The 20,056-nt window shown below is 32.0% G+C and overlaps 1 protein-coding gene across 4 annotated transcripts in view; it reads left to right on the forward strand.

Annotated features, from left to right (window-relative positions):
• The window catches only part of CEP162 (centrosomal protein 162), a 127,685-nt gene that overhangs the window by 11,355 nt on the left and 96,274 nt on the right, over window positions 1–20,056 (forward strand). For all 4 annotated transcript variants that reach the window (XM_074310379.1, XM_074310380.1, XM_074310381.1 and 1 more), the window contains exon 3: window positions 1,563–1,683. In XM_074310379.1, coding sequence (XP_074166480.1) covers window positions 1,563–1,683 — 121 coding nt within the window. The remainder of the gene's footprint in view (window positions 1–1,562; window positions 1,684–20,056) is intronic.

The following is a 20,056-nucleotide window of genomic DNA, read 5'->3' on the forward strand; positions in this document are numbered from 1 at the left end:
TGAATATGAACACTTCAGCTTTGTTACTTTTGTCCTATGGATAGCTACTGTTCTAGAAATATCGAGGAATGTTTAAACATGCCCGTTTATTTCAAGAGCTTTTTGCAAAGAGCAGTGCACGTATATCTGGGAGAAAGTGCTGCTTACAAAAAATATTGAAGTCAAATTAAACTCAACCTGTAAAGTTATGTGTAAGAAATGCATAAAAAAATATTAAAGGAGACCATATTTAAACCTGGGCCAGCTATGGCCAGGCATCTTTTTTCCCCTCTTTCTTGTCAGTTTTAATTGCTTATCTAACAACAAAAGTTTCAAGTATTCCCATTTGCAAACTTTTGTTCATTTATCCAGGAATCAGTTTAGCTAAGTAAGATTTTTTTTTTCTCCTGACCTTAATGTTCTCAGATTCCACAAGTGATTAATTATGTTTGAATTTCATAACTATGTTTAAAATTTCTCAAAAAGAATTTGAGCATAAGTAAGAAGTTGTATGTTTTGATACTGGTAATAGAGATATTAACTATTAGGAATGCTTAGTAATACATGTTTCTTTTCTTTTCTTTTTCCCTGAGACAATGGGGATTAAGTGACTTGCTTAAGGTCACACAGCTAGAAAGTGTTATGTCTGAGGTCAAATTTGAACTCAGGTCCTCCTGACTTCTGGGCTGATGCTCTATCCACTGCGCCACCTAGCTGCCCCAATAAATTTTTTTTTTTCACAGTTAAAAAATGTCAAAGAACTATTTCATTGATTATTTTTTAGTTGTTCTTGCTATAGCCATAATTTCAATTCCCAATTGTAATAGGGGTATAAGATAACTCACTTATAAGTACAAATGTGTCTTAGAGTACCTAAAAGTTTATCTTCACTATAATATATATCTATAATATATATCTGTCATTAGTAGTTATCTATTTTTTCCCTCAGTAATATAACTTTCAGCATTACATGTAAACACATTTAGGATTCACCTTTCTAAGGATATTTTTCAAAATAATGTAATGGAGTTGGGTATTTGTAACTCAGTTGATGTAAGTCATTTTTGCTAGGTTTTTATGTATTTTTAGTAAACTACAGACTTCAATTTAAAAATGTTCTTTTTTAGTTGATTAAAAACAATAATTTGAAATCATTCATTATGGTAGTTTAAATTAAGAATGGAACCATTTAATGAAATACTATGTTTTAGAAGGAAAGATTTTAAATATTTTATCGATTAAGAGATCAGTTTCCAATTAACAGTCAAAGGAATTAACAATTTTAATGTTGTTTTTGTAAATATAGATATAAATGTAATGCTTTAAGAAGCTGTGATTTCTTAGGGATACATCTGCTAGGAAAACTTCTACCAGAGCAGATTGTGATTATTTAGCTAAGTTTTAGGGAGTTGTTTGAGACAAATAAAAGGTTAAGTAGCCATTTAAGGTCACAGAGTTAGTGACAGAGGCTGGATATAGACCCTTCCTGACTGTACATTCAGCATTCTAGCCACTACTATAGAGACTTTTTAAAAGTGATAATAGTATAAATAATTTTTAAAAAACTTACTCTGTTGTTTTAGTCTCTTTCAGATGATTCATTTGAAAACTCAGAGAAGAAATATAGACGTCATAGAAAAAAAGATTTGAAGAAGAAAAATTCCACACCCTGGTGGTTAAAAGATGATGATTTTGAAGATAATGGTAAATACTTAAATTTCATAATATAAACTATTTTGACCACAAGGGGTCAGTCAAGACCTTTCTTCTGTTCTGAATTTTTGAAAAATAAATATAAATGTATAAGAAAATCATAGACAAGTGAGATTTTGTCATTAATGTTCATAACTGATTTTTTCTACTTTATATAAAATTTTATATATATGATGTATAATTGTGATTTTATTTCTATTTTGTGAGGCTTTGTTTTGGGATGATTCCTATTTTCTTAAAACATTTTACTGAATCTATTATGATAAATATATATATTTTTAGAAAAAAGATATAAAAAATGACCTTGGTGTGTGTCAGGTAATATAGAAATATTTATGTTTTTTAATATGATTCCAGTTGCTATTTTTAGTGGAGCTGTGATTTCATTGGTGTGATTTCTTCTACTGGTTTCAGATTTCAACATGATTTATCATCTGATGCCATTTTTGTTCGTGCCTTTCTATGACTTCCCTAGAGCAAAGGACCTTAATCTTTTTTTGTGTCATGAACTCTTTTGTCAGTTTGATGATTTTTAATAGCTGTAAAACCAGGGACAAGTCATTTAACTTTTGCCTGCTTCAATTTCTTCATCTGTAAAATGGGGATAATAATAATAATAACAACAAATAAGTGTTATGAGAATCATATGAGATAAGATATGTAAAACATTTTACAAACCTTAAATCACTATGGAAAAATTGGCATTATTATTATTGTTGTCATCATCACATTATTCCCTGAACTGGGAAGAGAATGAAATATGCCTTTGTGTGTTTGCTAAGTTTGATTTAGACTATATGTACATATCAAGACCATTCCTCGTATCTGTTATCTAAAGTTATATAAGTTTTTAAAAGTACTTAAATGCACTTTTACTTGAAGTTATTCTGAAGCCTTGGAAAGTCTTATGGGATGGAAGAATAAATATAGTAGGTGGTGGATTTTAAGGTGATAGAATGTATCTTGGCATTGTTCATTATGCATCATTATTGGATCATCTGGGAGCTGATTATATGGTAGATGTATAGGAAGATTTTAGAGGCTTGTGAGTTGCTAAAATCTCTCAAAAAGGCTTGAATAAATATTTATTTGGGGGGCAAGCAGTAAGACTAGAGATTAGAATTTCAGAGGGAATAAATGTCTTGAGACATTTTCTATGTAGAATATGATCATTGTGCTTGGGAAGAGAATATTGTGCCTCAGGAATGACAGAAAAATATAAGATAATTATATTTAATAAATATTTAAATCTTTAATTGAATAAGAAGAGAAGAACTTTTGATGTACCATGACTGCTTTGGAAAACTTTGAGAATTAGTCGTGAGGATATTTACAGATAAATTGAAAAGAAGGAAATTTGAAAAAAAAAAAAAAAAAAAGAGGAGAGCAGTACTTGGAAAGGTTACAGAGAGCATTAAGCTACCTAGAACAAGAATATAAGCTATTAAAATGAGCTGTTCAAAAATACAGGTTCACTGAGGAGGAACAGGAATAAAAACGCAGTCAGGAGTTGAGGATAGCTTATATAATTAGATAACTACTGACAAACATTAGCTGTTACAAGAAGAACATGAGGCATTATAGGAGAGTTTGTCAAAGCAATAAGTATAAACTCATTTGTATAATGAATTAGGGGGTCAGCTAGGTGGCGCAGTGGATAAGAGCACCAGCCCTGAATTCAGGAGGACCCAAGTTCAAATCTGGTCTCAGACACTTAACACTTCCTAGCTGTGTGACTCTGGGCAAATCACTTAACCCCAGCCTCAGGGGGGAAAAAAAAAGAAGTAGTAATAAATTAGGAGCATTTAACACATAGTAAGCTTAGTGACTTAGACTCCTAAAAGCCTTATTGGACAGAGACCAAAGATTTGTGCCTTAAGGAAAGTTAGGCAAGTAGGAAGAGATCATAATAAGAATAGATCTCTTTGGTTCCTCAAGATACAGGTGTGGATTTTTCCATAAAAAAGAGAATTTAAGCAGTGTTCTCTGAAATTCTCTCAAAGAAAAGAGGAAATATGTGAGAAACCTTTCCTGGGTAACAGAGACTACAAATTTATTAGATTGCAAAGCAAGGGATTGAGGTAGCCTAAAATCTAGATTTTGTGAAGTAAATTTAAGTATAGATTTAGTAATTTCTTGGGAGTTAAAGAGGATAGTATATCTTCTTTATCTGTAAAGAGCATAGGAAACAAAATCAAGACCATGAATTTTGTGTAGTGAACTATCTTACAAATGTAAAGTGCCATATGCATGAGAGAGTAGAGGCTATATCACTTGCACGAATTCAGTGAAGTGGGTAAAGAATCTAGAGATGGGATAGAACTCCCAAATTGAATTGAGAGGAAACTGGAATATTAATGCTATGGACTTTTAAAATAGCAGGATCTTTTGATTACACAATAATTCAGACACTTTTATCCACAGGGCAGTTGAATTTGCTAAAGAAATTAACGGGTTGTTGGACTGCTTTTGAAACTGGGAATGGGAGAGGAAAAGTAGGATTGACATGATTTAGTACTGTATTCTGGATCATACATATTAACATTCTAATTGCACTGGTACAATTGCTGGTGGGAATGGTCTGTATTTTTGGAGATTCTATGGACAAAATGTTTATCTGGTGCTTGATAAAAGGCCATTCTTGATCCAGACTGGAATTTGGCTGCTCCAGTTCTGACAACAATATGGAGGCACAAATAAATACAGGGGGTATATGTTGGATAAGAAATGAGTAACTATGGTATATATCTCAGATCATCCTCAAATAAGGGAGTTATAATTTATATTGAAGAGGGTAGAGAAATGCCAGAGAGGGAAATAATTTCCATACTATAAGTTCCCTATTCTACTGAACTTCAAACATTGAATAAGACAGAGTGGAGAAGAAGTTGGGAACACTGAGAGAAGAGGATTCTATACTGTTGAGACTTTTACTACTTGTACTAGGATACTTGATTTGGGAATTACAACCAAGGTGCCATTGTTTCCTCTCTTGTATTCTCATAGAAAGAGAATTTTGAAACCTGTATTTTGTTGCTTAAAGAAAAATTTTTCTTGGTGTCCTGGATTCTTGAATTTCTTAGAGCAAAACGATAGGTCCATAGAAAGAAAAGGGGGGAAACCTGTTTTACTAGATTAATTAAATTATTTAATTAAAAGATGGAATAACTAAGAATCAAACTGTTGAAAACATTGGGAAGAGAGGTCTGTGTTAAATAAAGGCTAATTCCAAAGCAGAATATGAAGAAAGATTCCTCCATGCAATGTAGAATAATTTAGCTGTTTCCATGTTCAGCATGTATTGTGGTGGTGTTTTTTTTTTTTAACATGCTATTATTAGGATACAAAGGAAAATACAAGACAAGATTATAAGAATCTATATCTTAGAAATTTGAATTACACCCAACACTTGAAAGAAGGATGCTAAGTGGAGAAATATACATACAAAAATTATTGGCTTCAGTAGAATCCAAGATGAAATGAAATTAGGATGAACTAACAAGTGATGTACAGGTTTGATAGTATGGTTTACAAGACAAAGGAGTTTAGACTTGAATTAAAGTTTATAAGACTGAAAATTGGAGTAATAGATTTTCTACGTGGAACAGATGAATGAATGACATTTGGAAAGGAGCAAAGAAGAAATTATGCCTTTAAGCACCAGTAGGTGGAGAGTGGAATGTAGCATATGATGTTATGTTTTCAGATGATTAGAAGATTAGAAGAATTTAGAGTCTGTATTCACACCAGTTTTATTCCACATAACTTTCAGCTGTATCTTTGTAGATTTATAATATTCAGATAAATAGATGTTTGTTCTGAGTTATTCTTTAGCTTTGGAAGACCATAACTAGAGGAAATGTGAAAGTGTTTCAAGAAGAGAATGATGTAAAAAGAATTCCTTATTGATGGAAAAGTTCTCCAGATGCCTTTATTTGCTGATGCTATTGCATTGACTTTTACTAAGTCCCAGAATACTACAAAGCCTTCCCAAGAAACTCCAAAGATACTAGTTTAATCATCCATGCTGAAAAAAAAGAGATGAAAAATTTATGTATGTTACGAGTGTAATTATAGATGGTTTTCATTAAATATCCCTTTCATTAAGTATCTCTAAATATATAGATAGAAGCCTCTCTCTTTTGGAGGAGTATTATGAATGAATAATGAACTTGGGCTAGAGCGAAGATAGAAGGCTAAGTCACTTTTATTCTCCCAATGAAGCTTTAAGATTGTGAGTCATAGGGTGTCCCTTTCTGAGAAAAATAAAAATTATAGATGAGCCATAGTATAATTGATGCTGATTATAGTGGAGTGGGAGTCATAAGAGATCCAAATTTGAATTCCACTTTGGACATTTATTTGCTCTGTGACAATGTGCACACAGTTGAACATGTTTCTTTGAAGGGTTGTTGTAATTCCTCTGTCATATATTCAAATGCTTTATAAATCTTATAAATTTAGATATTAATACTTTATGTATATATAGTCATGCTTATTTAACTTGACCTTTTTGCTCTGGATATTTTTTCTAATAGTACATATTATATGTAGCACATTAGTTCATGTGTTCTCATCCTTCATAACTCTTATTTTGTTTATCAAATCAAATACTTTTTTTATCATTGATTTGCAATATTACTTATTTTAATTGATATATATATGTCTGTGTGTACACATATATCTATATATTATGTATGTGTATGTATGTATATAGAAAGCATATCACCAGGGTAAACCAGTTTATAGAATGAATGTAGATTAGAGATATATGATTCTTTTATCATTTTATTCTACAGTAAATTCACCCAGTCATTAACTCTAAAATTCTCTATGTCTCTTGATATTGCATGGATAGGAAGATAAGTATACTAAGTTCTCACTTGGAATCTCAAAATCACCCATCCACTCACCCTGCTTTCTTTCTAATGCCTTTTGTGCAAGTTGTGCATAGTTTATTATTCATAATATATTAAAGCTTCTGCCACCCATCATGTGACTCTTTATCTGTTGCTTGATACATTAATTGTTCAGAAACAGTAATATCACATGATTTACATTGTATAACACTGTCATCTGAGTTGATGATTCCCAGGTCTGCTTATCCAACCCTGAACTTTCTCCTGAGCTCCAGATTCTCCACTCCAGTTGACTTTTGCACTTATATAGGATATTCTGTAGACATCTTAAACTCAACATGTCTCTGTCAATGGGAAATCTCTCTTCCACTTAGACCTTGTATAGGAAAGATTCCATCAAAGTGCTAAAATACCTTTGATGAACATATGTGTCTCTTTTTTATACATCAAAGTTATCTCCATTTAACAATAGGTGGTAAAGTATCTTTGATGGAGCCATATATATGTGTGTATACATATGTTAAAATAATGGGCCTGTATACCATGTGTGTATATGTGGCTTTCTCAAAGATATATATGTATAAGTGTATATGTGTGTATACAGTGTTTATTCCTATGGGCACATATAGACATATATACATAATATATGCACACTCATATATTGGAAATACTTTATTGAAGGAAGCCTTGAAGAAAAAATTTTCTTTACCAAATCAAGTGCTTTTTAAAAAAATCATTGTCTTATAATATTACTTATTTTAATTGATATATGTGGGCGAGTGTATACACATATCTATATGTTATGTATGTGCATATATGTACATGTATATATCAAGCATATCACCAGGGTAAACAGTTTATGGAATGAGTATGGATTAGAGATATGTGACTTTTTTTTTATCATTTTAGCAAAATCTTTTCTCTTTTATTGACTACGGCATAATCTTATTTGTACAATTTCCTGCGTACTACAAAAGGCACAAATATGTGACACATATAGGAGAAGAGTCTCTGGACTAGACCTAGTATAAATAGAGATGGTCAGTGCTGAAAGCAGTGATTTTTGAAAAGTGTTAAGGAATCCATTCTCAAGAATATTTGAAAAGAGAAGATGAGGATAATGACTGCTTTTAAAAACAACAATACAACAACAAAAAAAGATCAGATGAGGGAGAACGGATTCATATGTAGAAAAATATTTGTAGCAGCACTTTTTGTATAACAGAACTGAAAACAAAGTGAGATATGAGATCCCATAAATAAGGGATAGTTGAATAAATTATAGTAAAGGAATATAAAATGGGAAAAAGTGTACTAGATGGTTCCTTCTCTAGTCAGTGTACCTATTTATTTAAAGTACTTTACAAACCTTAAAGCATTATATAATTGTCAGCTTTTATTTATCTAAAGCACATCACATTAAAAATGGTTCAGCAGAGGTTTGCTGCACAACATTATTTTAGAATGGAAATAATGCTTGATTTGGAACTTAGTTCCAGCTGAGTTGCTAATTAGCAAGCCCCCTCTCTTCCGATATATCAGTTATCTCACCTGTAAAATGGGAATTAGCTCGAGCTTTATCATTCATTCTGTGATTGCATTATATATTAGATAGCTCAGAAATTCCTTTTCTGGTCCATTTGCAACAATGTTTCCTGAAGAAGAAGAAGCCTATCTATTTCTAGAGCGTTGAGTCTTTTGTTTTGCTGTGCCATATTCTGTTGGAAACATCTTTTGACTTCCTCTGCCTAGTTTGAACTGTCAATGGGTATTTGGTTATTCATTCTAATGCTGAGTAATCTCCCTTGGTCTGTAAATAAAATAAGCCAGTTTGAAAAGTTCCCTTAAAATAGCAAGTATAAAAACTTGACATTATATCATTACAGAAATTAGAGGAAAATATTTTAATTTTAATTTTAATAATGGCTAGGTGGCGCAGTGGATAGAGCACCAACCCTGAAGTCAAGAACCTGAGTTCAAATCTAGACTCAGACACTTAACACTCCCTAGCTATGTGACCCTGGGCAAGTCATTTAAGCCCAATTGTCTTAGTAAAATAATAATAATAATAATAATAATAATTTTATTTTTCCAAATACATGCAAAGATAGTTTTTAGTGTTCATCTTTGTGCAAAACTACATATTCCAGATTTTTATCCCTTTCTTCCCCCTTTCCTAAGACAAGTAATATGATGTAGGTTAAAAATGTGCAATTCTTCTGAAGTATTTCCATATTCATCATGCTGTGTAAAAAAAAAATACAAATAAGGAGAAAAGAAAGCAAACAAATAACATCAAAAGGGAAAAATACTATGCTTTGATCTACATTCAGTCTCCATGGTTCTCTCTCTGGATGTGGATGGCACTTTCCATAACCAATTTTTTGGAATTGCCTTGAGTCACCTCATTATTTAAAAAAAAACAAAAAAAAACACCCCAGGTCCATCACAGTTGATCATCACATAATACTGTTGAGTAATACCTTATGAAGATTTTCATTTAGTACTCCTTGCTAAATAAAAATGTTGGGAACATGTAAAGTTCTTGGTGGTTTTCTGGAGATCGCTGGGGCAGCCTTCTTTTCAGTAATCACCACAAGAATAGCCAGGTGTTAAAAGTCTAAATCCTTTATTATCTCCTTCACAATCTAGTTTCCTTGCCTATGGCCTAGGCTAACTTTCTTAGAGGCCTTCCTGAGTCTTGGTTTCAGTAGAGAAGCTAAGGAGGAGAGCCCTTCAGACTGGTCTTGGTCTCAGTGGGGGCAGTGCAGGAGTGAGATGGAGGGAATGAATCTGGCTCTGAGTCCGAGGGCTTAAGCTCCTGCCTCCTGTCCTCTTGTCTTCTCTGGCTCTGACTCTGGCTGAGGCTCCCAGCTCATATGCTGTCTTATAATTACATTATCATAGGTATGAATCTCGTAGAACTATATTAAGTACTAAGTCCATGTACTGAACTAAAGAACTATTAAGCACCATGCTAAACTAGATAACCATTGTCTTTATCAACTCCACTGTAAGAGTTCTGGCCCATAACTGGAACATTGATGATATAATTAAATTTTTGTTTAAATTAAATTTTGTGTGTCATCGAAGATTTTTTAAAAATCACCTCTGTGTGATTCACTATCCAAGTGAAATTAGTTATTTTAGTTCCAATAGCAGTTTTTAATTTATAAACATTAGAATATTTAAAAACATTTTAACCATTATAAAGTATAAATTGTTCCAACTTTTAAGAAAACTTGATTAGTCAATTGGTCAATTGGTCCCTTTTTTTTCTCCTTTTGTTGGGTATTAGGTCCTTCTTTATCTCAAATAGAAAATGTGTAGTGGTTACTTTTACTTATTGAGATTAGGGTTGGTTTTAGATTTGGGGTATTTTTTGACATAATATAAAAATTCCTTTTTTAATGTTGAATTTGTAAGTCTTTTAGCTCGTTTCTTTCCCTATAATATCAGTAGCTAATTTTTGGAGTGTTTAACTACCTCTTCTGCTAAAGTTATTTAAGACCCTTACAGAAAAGATGAGGTGTGATTGTTCATATTACAAGAGACTTCTTGGATTTACAAAAGTAAAGTTTCTTTTAAATAATATTTCTTAATATGTTTAAAATGTGATTTGTTTTTTTTTCAAAATTTTTCAAGTGAATAGTCTCGAATTTATTGTATAAAGTAACATTGAGCTATTCTCAGTAGCATTATTAGATAATTTTGAACTTGAAAAGGAGCTGAATAATATAGATTATATTTTAGATAATTGTGAAGTGATTGGCAGAAACTAGTGACATCATAGCAGAATTTTCAGCCAAATTTTGCCTGAAATGTTTCACAGAAACATCTGTCTTTTAAGTTTCTGAATCTTGTCCTTGAAAGTACTGATATAAATTCATTTCAGATGTCTTCCTGACAGATTGATGAACTTAAGTTAGAAGTTTTCTTTTTTTTTTTTTTTTCCTTGTCAGAGTGAAACAAGAAATAATTTTAGCACATGACCACAACTCCCAGATAACACTTGGGGGCCTGGAAAATAAAGTCACTGAATCTCATGGAGGATGGAAGAAAAAACAAGAAAGAGAAATAGAGGGGGAGGCACATGAACTAAAATGTAAATTTATTTATTTATTTATTTATTTATTTATTTATTACGATAGCTTTTTATTTACAAGATATATGCATGGGTAATTTTTCAGCATTGGCAATTGCAAAACCATTTGTTCCAACTTTTCCTCTCCTTCCCCCCACCCTTTTCCCCAGATGCAGGTTGACCAATACATGTTAAATATGTTAAAATGTAAGTTAAATACAATATATGTATACATGTCCAAACAGTTGTTTTGCTGTACAAAAAGAATCAGACTTTGAAATAGTGTACAATTGTCTTGTGAAGGAAATCAGAAATGAAGGTGGACAAAAATAGAGGGATTGGGAATTCTATGTAGTGATTCATAGTCATCTCTCAAAGTTCTTTAGCTGGGTGTAGCTGGTTCAGTTCATTACTGCTCTATTGCAATTAATTGGTTCATTGTTGAAGAGGGCCTTGTCCAACAGAATTGATCATCATATAGTATTGCTGTTGAACAAAGTGTAAATTTAATGTAGATTACATTTCAGACTGTGTATATCTATGTTCTTTGCTGAATTCTGAATTATGAAATTCATATCATAGGAAATGGTATGGATATGTGAACAGTTAAATTACAAGGATGTGCCATATACCAATAATTGTATCAGAAATGTCTATTCTGGTGATTACATACTGCATTGTTTTAAAATAACCCTACAAAGCCTTGTAAACACAATGCAAAGGTACTAGCCTGAGTGAGCATAAGGGCAAAGGCGGTTCCACAAAGGAATGGTTAATAAAGATTCTGCATAGTGGAAAAGTATGTTGTTATATTCAGACTATCTCATTTTAACCATTTTTTTTTAAGTGCTTCTATATACAGGATTGTTGGGTTACTGATTGAAAGAAACCTCAATTTAAACTCACCAAGAAATACCTTGACCAAACTCCAAGATTTCACTTTTTGAAATATGTGTCACTATATGAATATGTATATGTGTGTAAATACACACATATATTTGCATATGTGTATCTATGTGTGTGTTTACATATGTGAATCTAATCAGGAGAAATTCTTTATCTTCAGAAATAGTCAATTCCAATAGCTAAATTAGCTAAATAGCTTTTTCCCCCCTGAGGCAATTGGGATTAAGTGACTTGCCCAGGGTCACACAGCTAAGACAGGTTAAGTGTCTGAGATAAGATTTGAACTCAGGTCCTTTTGACTTAAGGGCTGGTGCTCTATCATAGACTGTGCCATCTAGCTGTCCCTAATATTGGTACTTTTCTTTGAGAAACCAGAGAACAAATTAGATTCTTATATAGAAGAAGAGAGGAATATGAGTCATTATTTGAAAAAGAAGCAGAAATGTTCAGGGTTTTTGACATGCAAGTACACCAAACAAATGAGACACTAAGAAGAAAGTAAACAAGAATGGCCTAAGTAACAAAATTTTTTCATGCTTTTAAGAAAAGGAAAAGTTATTTTGTTTTTTAAATTTCATTTATGAAACTAGTGAGAAATCAGAGAACATATTATTGAGTCAGAAAGATCTTAAGGGAGTAAAAAACCAGAAATTGAAAAGTGTGGCAAAGTAGGCTAACCAAAGCAGCAAGAATACCCTGAGAGAAAGACAAAGAGTTTCTCTTTAATATAGTATTTAAGAAATGCTTCATTCATTCAAAGCAGGAAAAATTGAATTAGTGAGTATATCACAGATTAAAATCCATGTTGTCTCATAACTGAAGGAATATTTTGAGATTGCAGGAAAAAAGTTGCTTGGGGTTGGAGGAGGTGAGGAAGGAGAATCAGGGAATGCAGTAAAACTTGAGTTCAAGAAAAGGAAGTAATTTTTCTTTCTTTTTCTATTTCTGGGACTTTGGAAAAATAAGAAAAGAACACTAGGTATGGAAAAGCAAGGGAGAGACAGGAGTCAGATGCCACCAGAGACAGGGAAAAGCTTGAAAGATATCAAGATCTATTCTTCTGGAGGTAGAGATCTACAATACAGGCCTTACTTTGAGTTGTTTCAAGGATGAGAAAGGACCTCAGAAAATCTACTACCAGTGGGGTTTCTTAAAACTATATTACAAAATATTTGTAGCAGCTCTTTTTGCAGTGGCAGAAAATTAGAAATTGAGTGGATGGCCATCAGTTGGGGAATGGCTGAGTAAATTGTAATATATATGAATAAATAATGGATTGTTATTGTTCTATAAGAAATGATGATGGTTTCTAGAAAGCCTGGAAAGACTTGCCTGAACTAATACTAAGTGAATAGAGTAGAACCAGAAGAACATTGTAGAGAGTAAATGGCAAGATTATGTGATGATCAACTATGATAGACTTTAACTCTTTTCAGGAATACAGTGATCTAAGACAATTCCATCTGCATCCAATGAGAGAACTATGGAGTCTGACTCTGAACTGATACATAATATTTTCACCTTTTTTTTTGTTTGTTTTTTCTTTCTCATGGCTTTTCCCCATTTGGCCTGATTTTTCTGTCACAACAATGACAAATATGGGAACATGTTTAAAATTATTATACATATATAGCCTATTATCCAATTACTTGCTTCTTGGGGAAGGAGATGATAAGGGAAGGAGAAAAAATTTGGTACACAAAATCTTGCAGAAATGAATATTGAAAATTATTTTTACATGTACTGGAAAAATAAAGTACTATTGAGAAAAATGAATGGAAGTAGAATGCAAGCTCCTTGAGAATAGAGACTGTATCATTCTCCTTGTTTAGCACTGTCACTGACATACATTACACTGGTGATTGAAAGTACAAAAAAAAACCCAAAAACTACATTGCACTTGAAGGGAGGGAGTTTGCTGGCTCACTGAGGGAATTTCTGAGTGCATGGACATGGGAATTTGATTTCTGATCTTAGGGAATTAAGACTGGATGCAATAGGATGGAGCCCTGTGACACAGGATAATGAGGAATTTCCACCATGCCATACTCATTACTTAAAGTGGGTAAGGCTTGCATGTGTCTTTTGAATGAGAAAGAGAAAATATGTTATCATTGCATTGCTGTATGAGCTGGATAGAAGAGGGAGCAAGTGTTGTATTTCAAAGTTCTTGTGCTGTTTGAGGCACAGAGAATAAAAAATAAAATGTGTAAGCAGAAGTTAATCTTCTATATTGTTTTAGGAGGCCTTAAAGAAGTATAGGAATGAAGTTAACATTCTTTTGAAAAAAGCCACACAAATGAATGTAATGCAAGATATTGGATAACGGAATGTGAGAGGGAAGATTTAAAGCTACAACTCACATGGATTGAAGCTCACTGAGGAAAAGAAGGTTATTAAAGAAAATGTGAAGGGATTAAACTCTCAAACAAAACAAAAGAAAATAGCAAATAGGGTTTTTACTTATTGCATAACTTAAATTTTTTCCCTCAAAATGTTGATCAGTTCAGTTCCACCAACTATAAATTTTCTTTTTCTCAGTCTTTCCAATGTTGAATTTTTCCATCTTTGCCAAATTGGTTGATATGAAGTGAAACCTCTAAGATATTTTAATTTGCATTTCACTTGTGACTAATTTTGAACATTTTTCTGGATTGTTGTTGACAGTTTGTTTCTTCTTTTGAAAATCATTCATATTTTTTTGACCACTTGTCAGGGTTTGACTCTTAATTTTATAGATTTGTTTCAATTGCCTACTGATTTTGGATGTTAGACTTTTGCCAGAGATGTTTAATGAAAAGATTTTTATGTTTTCTTTTTTAACTGCATTGATTTTATTTGTTTAATTTTTTTTTGTATGCTCACGTTCTTCTGTTTTATTTTTTTATAATATTATCTGTGCCAATAACAAAATAATGAGTTTTATTGTTAATACACAAAAATATCTCTTTTTAATTTTTATCAAGATGTTCATAGTGATGATGTCTATATATTAAAAATGAGGTAGGGAAAGAGAGGAGTATTTTGCCCTCTATTAATTTTAATTTAATGTTTTATATATAAACCTTGTTTATTTGGTTGATTTCTGTCTCTACAACCAGAATTAGTTTTATGTAACTTGCTTTACACATAGGTGTGCAGGTTCGTAGTTATTTGACACAGTAGATAGTGTGCAGGGCTTGAGTCTGAAAGACTCATCATCTTGACTTCAAATATGGCTTCTGACATGTATTAGCTGTGTGACCCTGGACAAGTCACTTAAGTCTCTATGCTTCAATTTCTTCATCTATAAAGTTTTAGATAAGGAAATAGCAAACCACTCTAGTATCTCTGCCAAGAAAACCCCAAATGGAGTCACAAAGAGTAGGATATGTCTGAAAAACAACAAAAATTACACATATATAAAGTTTAAAATTAAAGGCACCCTATTCTTATTTGTTGCTTTTGAGGATCTCTTCTACTAAGGTTTCTCCCTCATAAATGAAAAAAATTACACAAAATTCTTTTGAATGATGGAACAAGAGATAATATTCAGTTTTTTGACTTTCAGTATCAAGCAAGGGGTAGAGTTGAAGAAAAGTAAAGCTTTGAGACATACTCCTCACTAATGGACTAAAAGTCTAGAATTCTCAGACATACACAATATATTAATTTATTTTGCTTGACTAAATGTATTTATTACATGGGAAGGATTCTTTCTACTGTGGTTGAGGAGAAAGTAGTAGATTGTAAAGTAGTGATAGAAATGCAAAAAAGCATCAGAAAAACTTAAGTCACAGGAGAAAAACTATTTCGGAGATAAAAAACAAAATAGGCATATGTGCACTTTTTGTTTATTTTTATTTTTATTTTTTTCTTAATTATAACAATTCTTGTTATGTTGTTTTTATTCCTCATTAATTATAATACAAAAATTTTGAGTTTCACACTTCCTTGAGGGCAAGTCACTTAACCCTTGTTGCCCTGGTTTCCTCCTATGTAAAAAAAGCTGAAGAAGGAAAGGGCAAACCACTCCAGAATCTTTGCCAAGAAAATCCCATATGAATTCATGAAGATCTGAACACGACTGAAATGATTCAAAAACAACAAAAAATAAGTGTTTAGAAATGCAGAATATTTCCCTATTGGCCTGTATGTGCACTTTTAAAAAAGTGAATTGCACACAACATTTTAACCTCTTATCTCTTGTGTTTTGTATCTGTTCATGTTGATAATTAGTAAGTTCAAAATTTTTTTAAAATTAATTTTTAAAAATGGCAAAGCCCGATGTCAAAACATAAAAGAAAAACAGAAGGTTCACTAATTTGAAAGTATGGTGCTTGGCCATTTTTTTACTCAGCAAAATTTTCATGTATGTCCTCACAAATTCTCCTTCAATTTTAATTCACAATAAATAATAAAGAAGAATCTGTAGAACTGATGAAGCACCTCATTGGATATTTATTGCTACAGTTAAATAAGTAAAATTAATTACTTCATGAAAAGGTGCATTTTGTTGTTTTGTGTCTCCTATGTCCCAATTCAGATTTGCTATGCTGATAAGAATGTGAAAGAAGTATCAACAACAAAATTCAGAGATATCTATGTTTCTAAGGCTATATCATTTCTTTGGTTGGAGTTCACAGTTCCTCTGGTCTATGGCTCTTACTACTTTTTTTGGTCCTAATCAAAGAATAATTTCACTCTATTCTTGAGGCAGATGAATTGTAATAGTCATGTTCACCAAGCCTTGAAAAATACAAGTTAAGAAAACTTTTCTTAAAAATGCCCTTCAGGGGATGTGGGAAAACAGGAACACTGATACATTGTTGGTGGAATTGTGAATACATCCAGCCATTCTGGACAGCAATTTGGAACTATGCTCAAAAAGTTATCAAACTGTACATACCCTATGACCCAGCAGTGTTACTACTGGGCTTATATGCCAAAGAGATCTTAAAGAAGGGAAAGGGACCTGTATGTGCAAGAATATTTGTGGCAGCCCTCTTTGTGGTGGCCAGAAACTGGAAACTGCGTGGATGTCCATCAATTAGAGAATGGCTGAAAAAATTGTGATATATGAATATTATGGAATATTATTGTTCTGTAAGAAATGACCAACAGTATGACTTCTGAAAGGCCTGGAGAGACTTACATGAACCAATGCTGAGTGAAATGAGCAGATCCACGAGATTGTTGTATACTTCAACAACAATACCATATGATGATCAATTCTGATGGATGTGTCCATTTTCAACAATGGGATGAACTAAATCAGTTCCAATAGGGCAGTAATGAACTGAACCAGCTACACCCAGCGAAAGAACGCTGGGAGATGACTATGAACCACTACATGGAATTCCCAATCCCTCTAATTTTGTCCACCTGCATTTTGGATTTCCTTCACAGGCTAATTGTACACTATTTCAAAGTCCTATTCTTTTTGTACAGCAAAACAACTGTTTGGACATGTGTGTATATATATATATTGTATTTAATTTATACTTTAACATATTTAACATGTATTGGTCAATCTGCCATCTGAGGGGGGGGAAAGGAGGGGAAAAATTAGAACAAAAGGTTTGGCAATTGTCAATGTTGTAAAATTACCCATACATATATCTGGTAAATAAAAACTATTAAAATAATAATTAAAAAAAAAAGAATGCCCTTCAGTCATTGAGATTTTTCTTTGTTTCATTATTTCTAAAGATCTATTGTTTCATGTTAATGTCATTTAAATTTAGTGATATTGCTATATCACACATCTATTTAGTAGTAGAAGTGGCTAAGAAAACAGATTAAGATAATAATTAAAAAAAAAAGAATGCCCTTCAGTCATTGAGATTTTTCTTTGTTTCATTATTTCTAAAGATCTATTGTTTCATGTTAATGTCATTTAAATTTAGTGATATTGCTATATCACACATCTATTTAGTAGTAGAAGTGGCTAAGAAAACAGATTAAGGCTTAAAGATTAAGAATACTTTCTTCTTGCATTTAAGGAATTGTTTATTTTATTTATAGCCCCAGCACTCAGTACAATACCTATGACATGGCAGACACTTAATAATTATTAACTAAATTTAGTTTTTTTTACTCAGTATTATTTGTTATCATTGTATTGGTCTCCTTGAATATTACCAAAAAATATTCAATCTTTGAAGAATTTTCATTGTTGTTGAAGGAATACATATGTTTACAGAAAAAGTATTTAATTTCTTCTTCTGACTTTCTTTTGATCCATCATGCTTTATCAACCAACTGGTGAGCTGCTCATTATGTTCTGAATTTATTACTCTATCCATGTTCAAACTGACAAAGCTTGAAGTTTAGAACAAAATGTGGTAACTCTTCTTCAGTATATTAGCATTCAATTTGATTGGAACCAAGGCTTTTTTGCCCGTTCAGGAATCAAATTGCATTTCTGGGGACAGCCATTTATTTATTCTGTCATCCAAAACCAATAACTAGAGATTATTCTATGGTTTATTTGATATCAATTGTACTCACAAGGCATTTATAACAAATAAAAATAATTGCACAGGAATTCTTATTTCTATTTCTTAGTAATAATTTTATCTAATGTTTTAAGAATAACATTACATAAAAGTTAAGATTAAAAGGGTACAGAGTATTTACATTTTTAAAAATGTAAATCCCTTAAGTTTTAAGCAAAAAGGAAGGTATTAGATATATATTACAATTATAACCATTAAGTTGTAACGTAGGATCATCAATTTTTTTTTTTTTTTTTACTTTTTAGAATTCTATAGTTAAAGTTGAGAGAAAAAAATATTCTATTGAATCTATGATCTGTGGTTTCATTAGTTTGACTAGTCTCTTCCATATTGTAGATCAGAAACTTTCCATGCTTGCATGTCCTATGCCACTTTTATCTTCATATAAATTTGCTTCAGAGAGATACTTCCAATATGCATAGTGTCTTTTTCTCTGTTTCTTAACATTCTGTGGATACACAATAGAGCTTGTGACTTGTTCATTGGTTATCCCATGCTTCCACTGTGCCTCGTGCATCTTTTATTTTGATTCTAAATTTCTCAAATGGCATCCTTTATATCTTTTCTTTGTAGTTCTTCTCTTGCAATATGTCTATTCTTACACACCATAAGCCCTCCCCAAAATTGCAAACAAATATTAGTGAGACAACATTAGTGTACTGGCTAGTACTTAGTAAGCACTTAATAAATGCTTATTGACTAAATATGTTTACCTTTTTTATTTCTTTTATAACATTAGAAGGTAGTGCACTAAATTAGAACTTTCAGAGAGTCTTATAGCTTTGACATATTATAGGGGAGAAATCTGGCATTAATGGAAAGCCTTGAAGGCTTTCTTTGTTTTACCAAAGCAATTACTTTTTTTATAGTCAACAAATAAGTACCATGTGTGTTTGTGTTCTTTAGCCTTTCAGATAGTTGTGTGATTTTGTAAAGATGTCAACTATATAGTATCATTTATGAGAATTTGTTCTTTTCCTATACTTTCATCAAGGATGCTCTCAACACATTGATAGATCATCATAAAATTATTTAAAGATATCAAAATAGACAAATGAGTATATAATTCTTGATATTCTTTTGATTGTCTTTTCACATTAATGAAAATAAGATTAGATTTTTTTCCTATGCCTTTGGTATTTTTCCTTTTTTTGCAGATACTTTGGAAATCAATGTCCTCAAACTTTTGTTGCCTCTAGTTGCTTTTGCTTTTTTAAATGCTTTTTTAAAAATAATAGCTTTTTTGTTTTCTTTCTAGTTCCCCATTTAGTATGTCTATGACTGATGATAAAATCCAACTGTTTCATTTTCACTGTCTTTTATATTGAAGAGTTTGGCCAAAAAAAACCATTTTGCAGGCCTCTTTTTTTTTAATGTTTGGCATCCTTCCCATTTTATCCATCAGTGCCCTTGTATGACTTGTTCTTTCTGGCCCTCAGGGGCAGAACTGGGAACAGTGAATGGAAGTTTCTTTTCTTTTCTTTTCTTTTCTTTTCTTTTCTTTTCTTTTCTTTTCTTTTCTTTTCTTTTCTTTTCTTTTCTTTTCTTTTCTTTTCTTTTCTTTTCTTTTCTTTTCTTTTCTTTTTTTTAAGTAGTTTTTATTTACCAGATATATGCATGAGTAATTTTACAGCATTGACAATTGCCAAATCTCTTGGTTCTAATTTTTCCCCTACTTCCCCCTCCCCCCCCCAGATGGCAGGTTGACCAATACGTGTTAAATATGTTAAAGTGTAAATTAAATACAATATATGTATACATGTCCAAACAATTGTTTTGCTGTACAAAAAGAATCAGACTTTGAAATAGTGTACAATTAGCCTGTGAAGGAAATCCAAAATGCAGGTGGACAAAAATAGAGGGATTGGGAATTCTAGGTAGTGGTTCATAGTCATCTCTCAGAGTTCTTTCGCTGGGTATAGTTGTTTCGTTCATTACTGCTCTATTGGAATTGATTTGATTCATCTCATTGTTGAAGATGGCCACATCCATCAGAATTGATCATCATATGGTAT

The sequence above is a fragment of the Sminthopsis crassicaudata genome, chromosome 4 (assembly GCF_048593235.1).
Source record: "Sminthopsis crassicaudata isolate SCR6 chromosome 4, ASM4859323v1, whole genome shotgun sequence".
Classification (NCBI taxonomy): domain Eukaryota; kingdom Metazoa; phylum Chordata; class Mammalia; order Dasyuromorphia; family Dasyuridae; genus Sminthopsis; species Sminthopsis crassicaudata.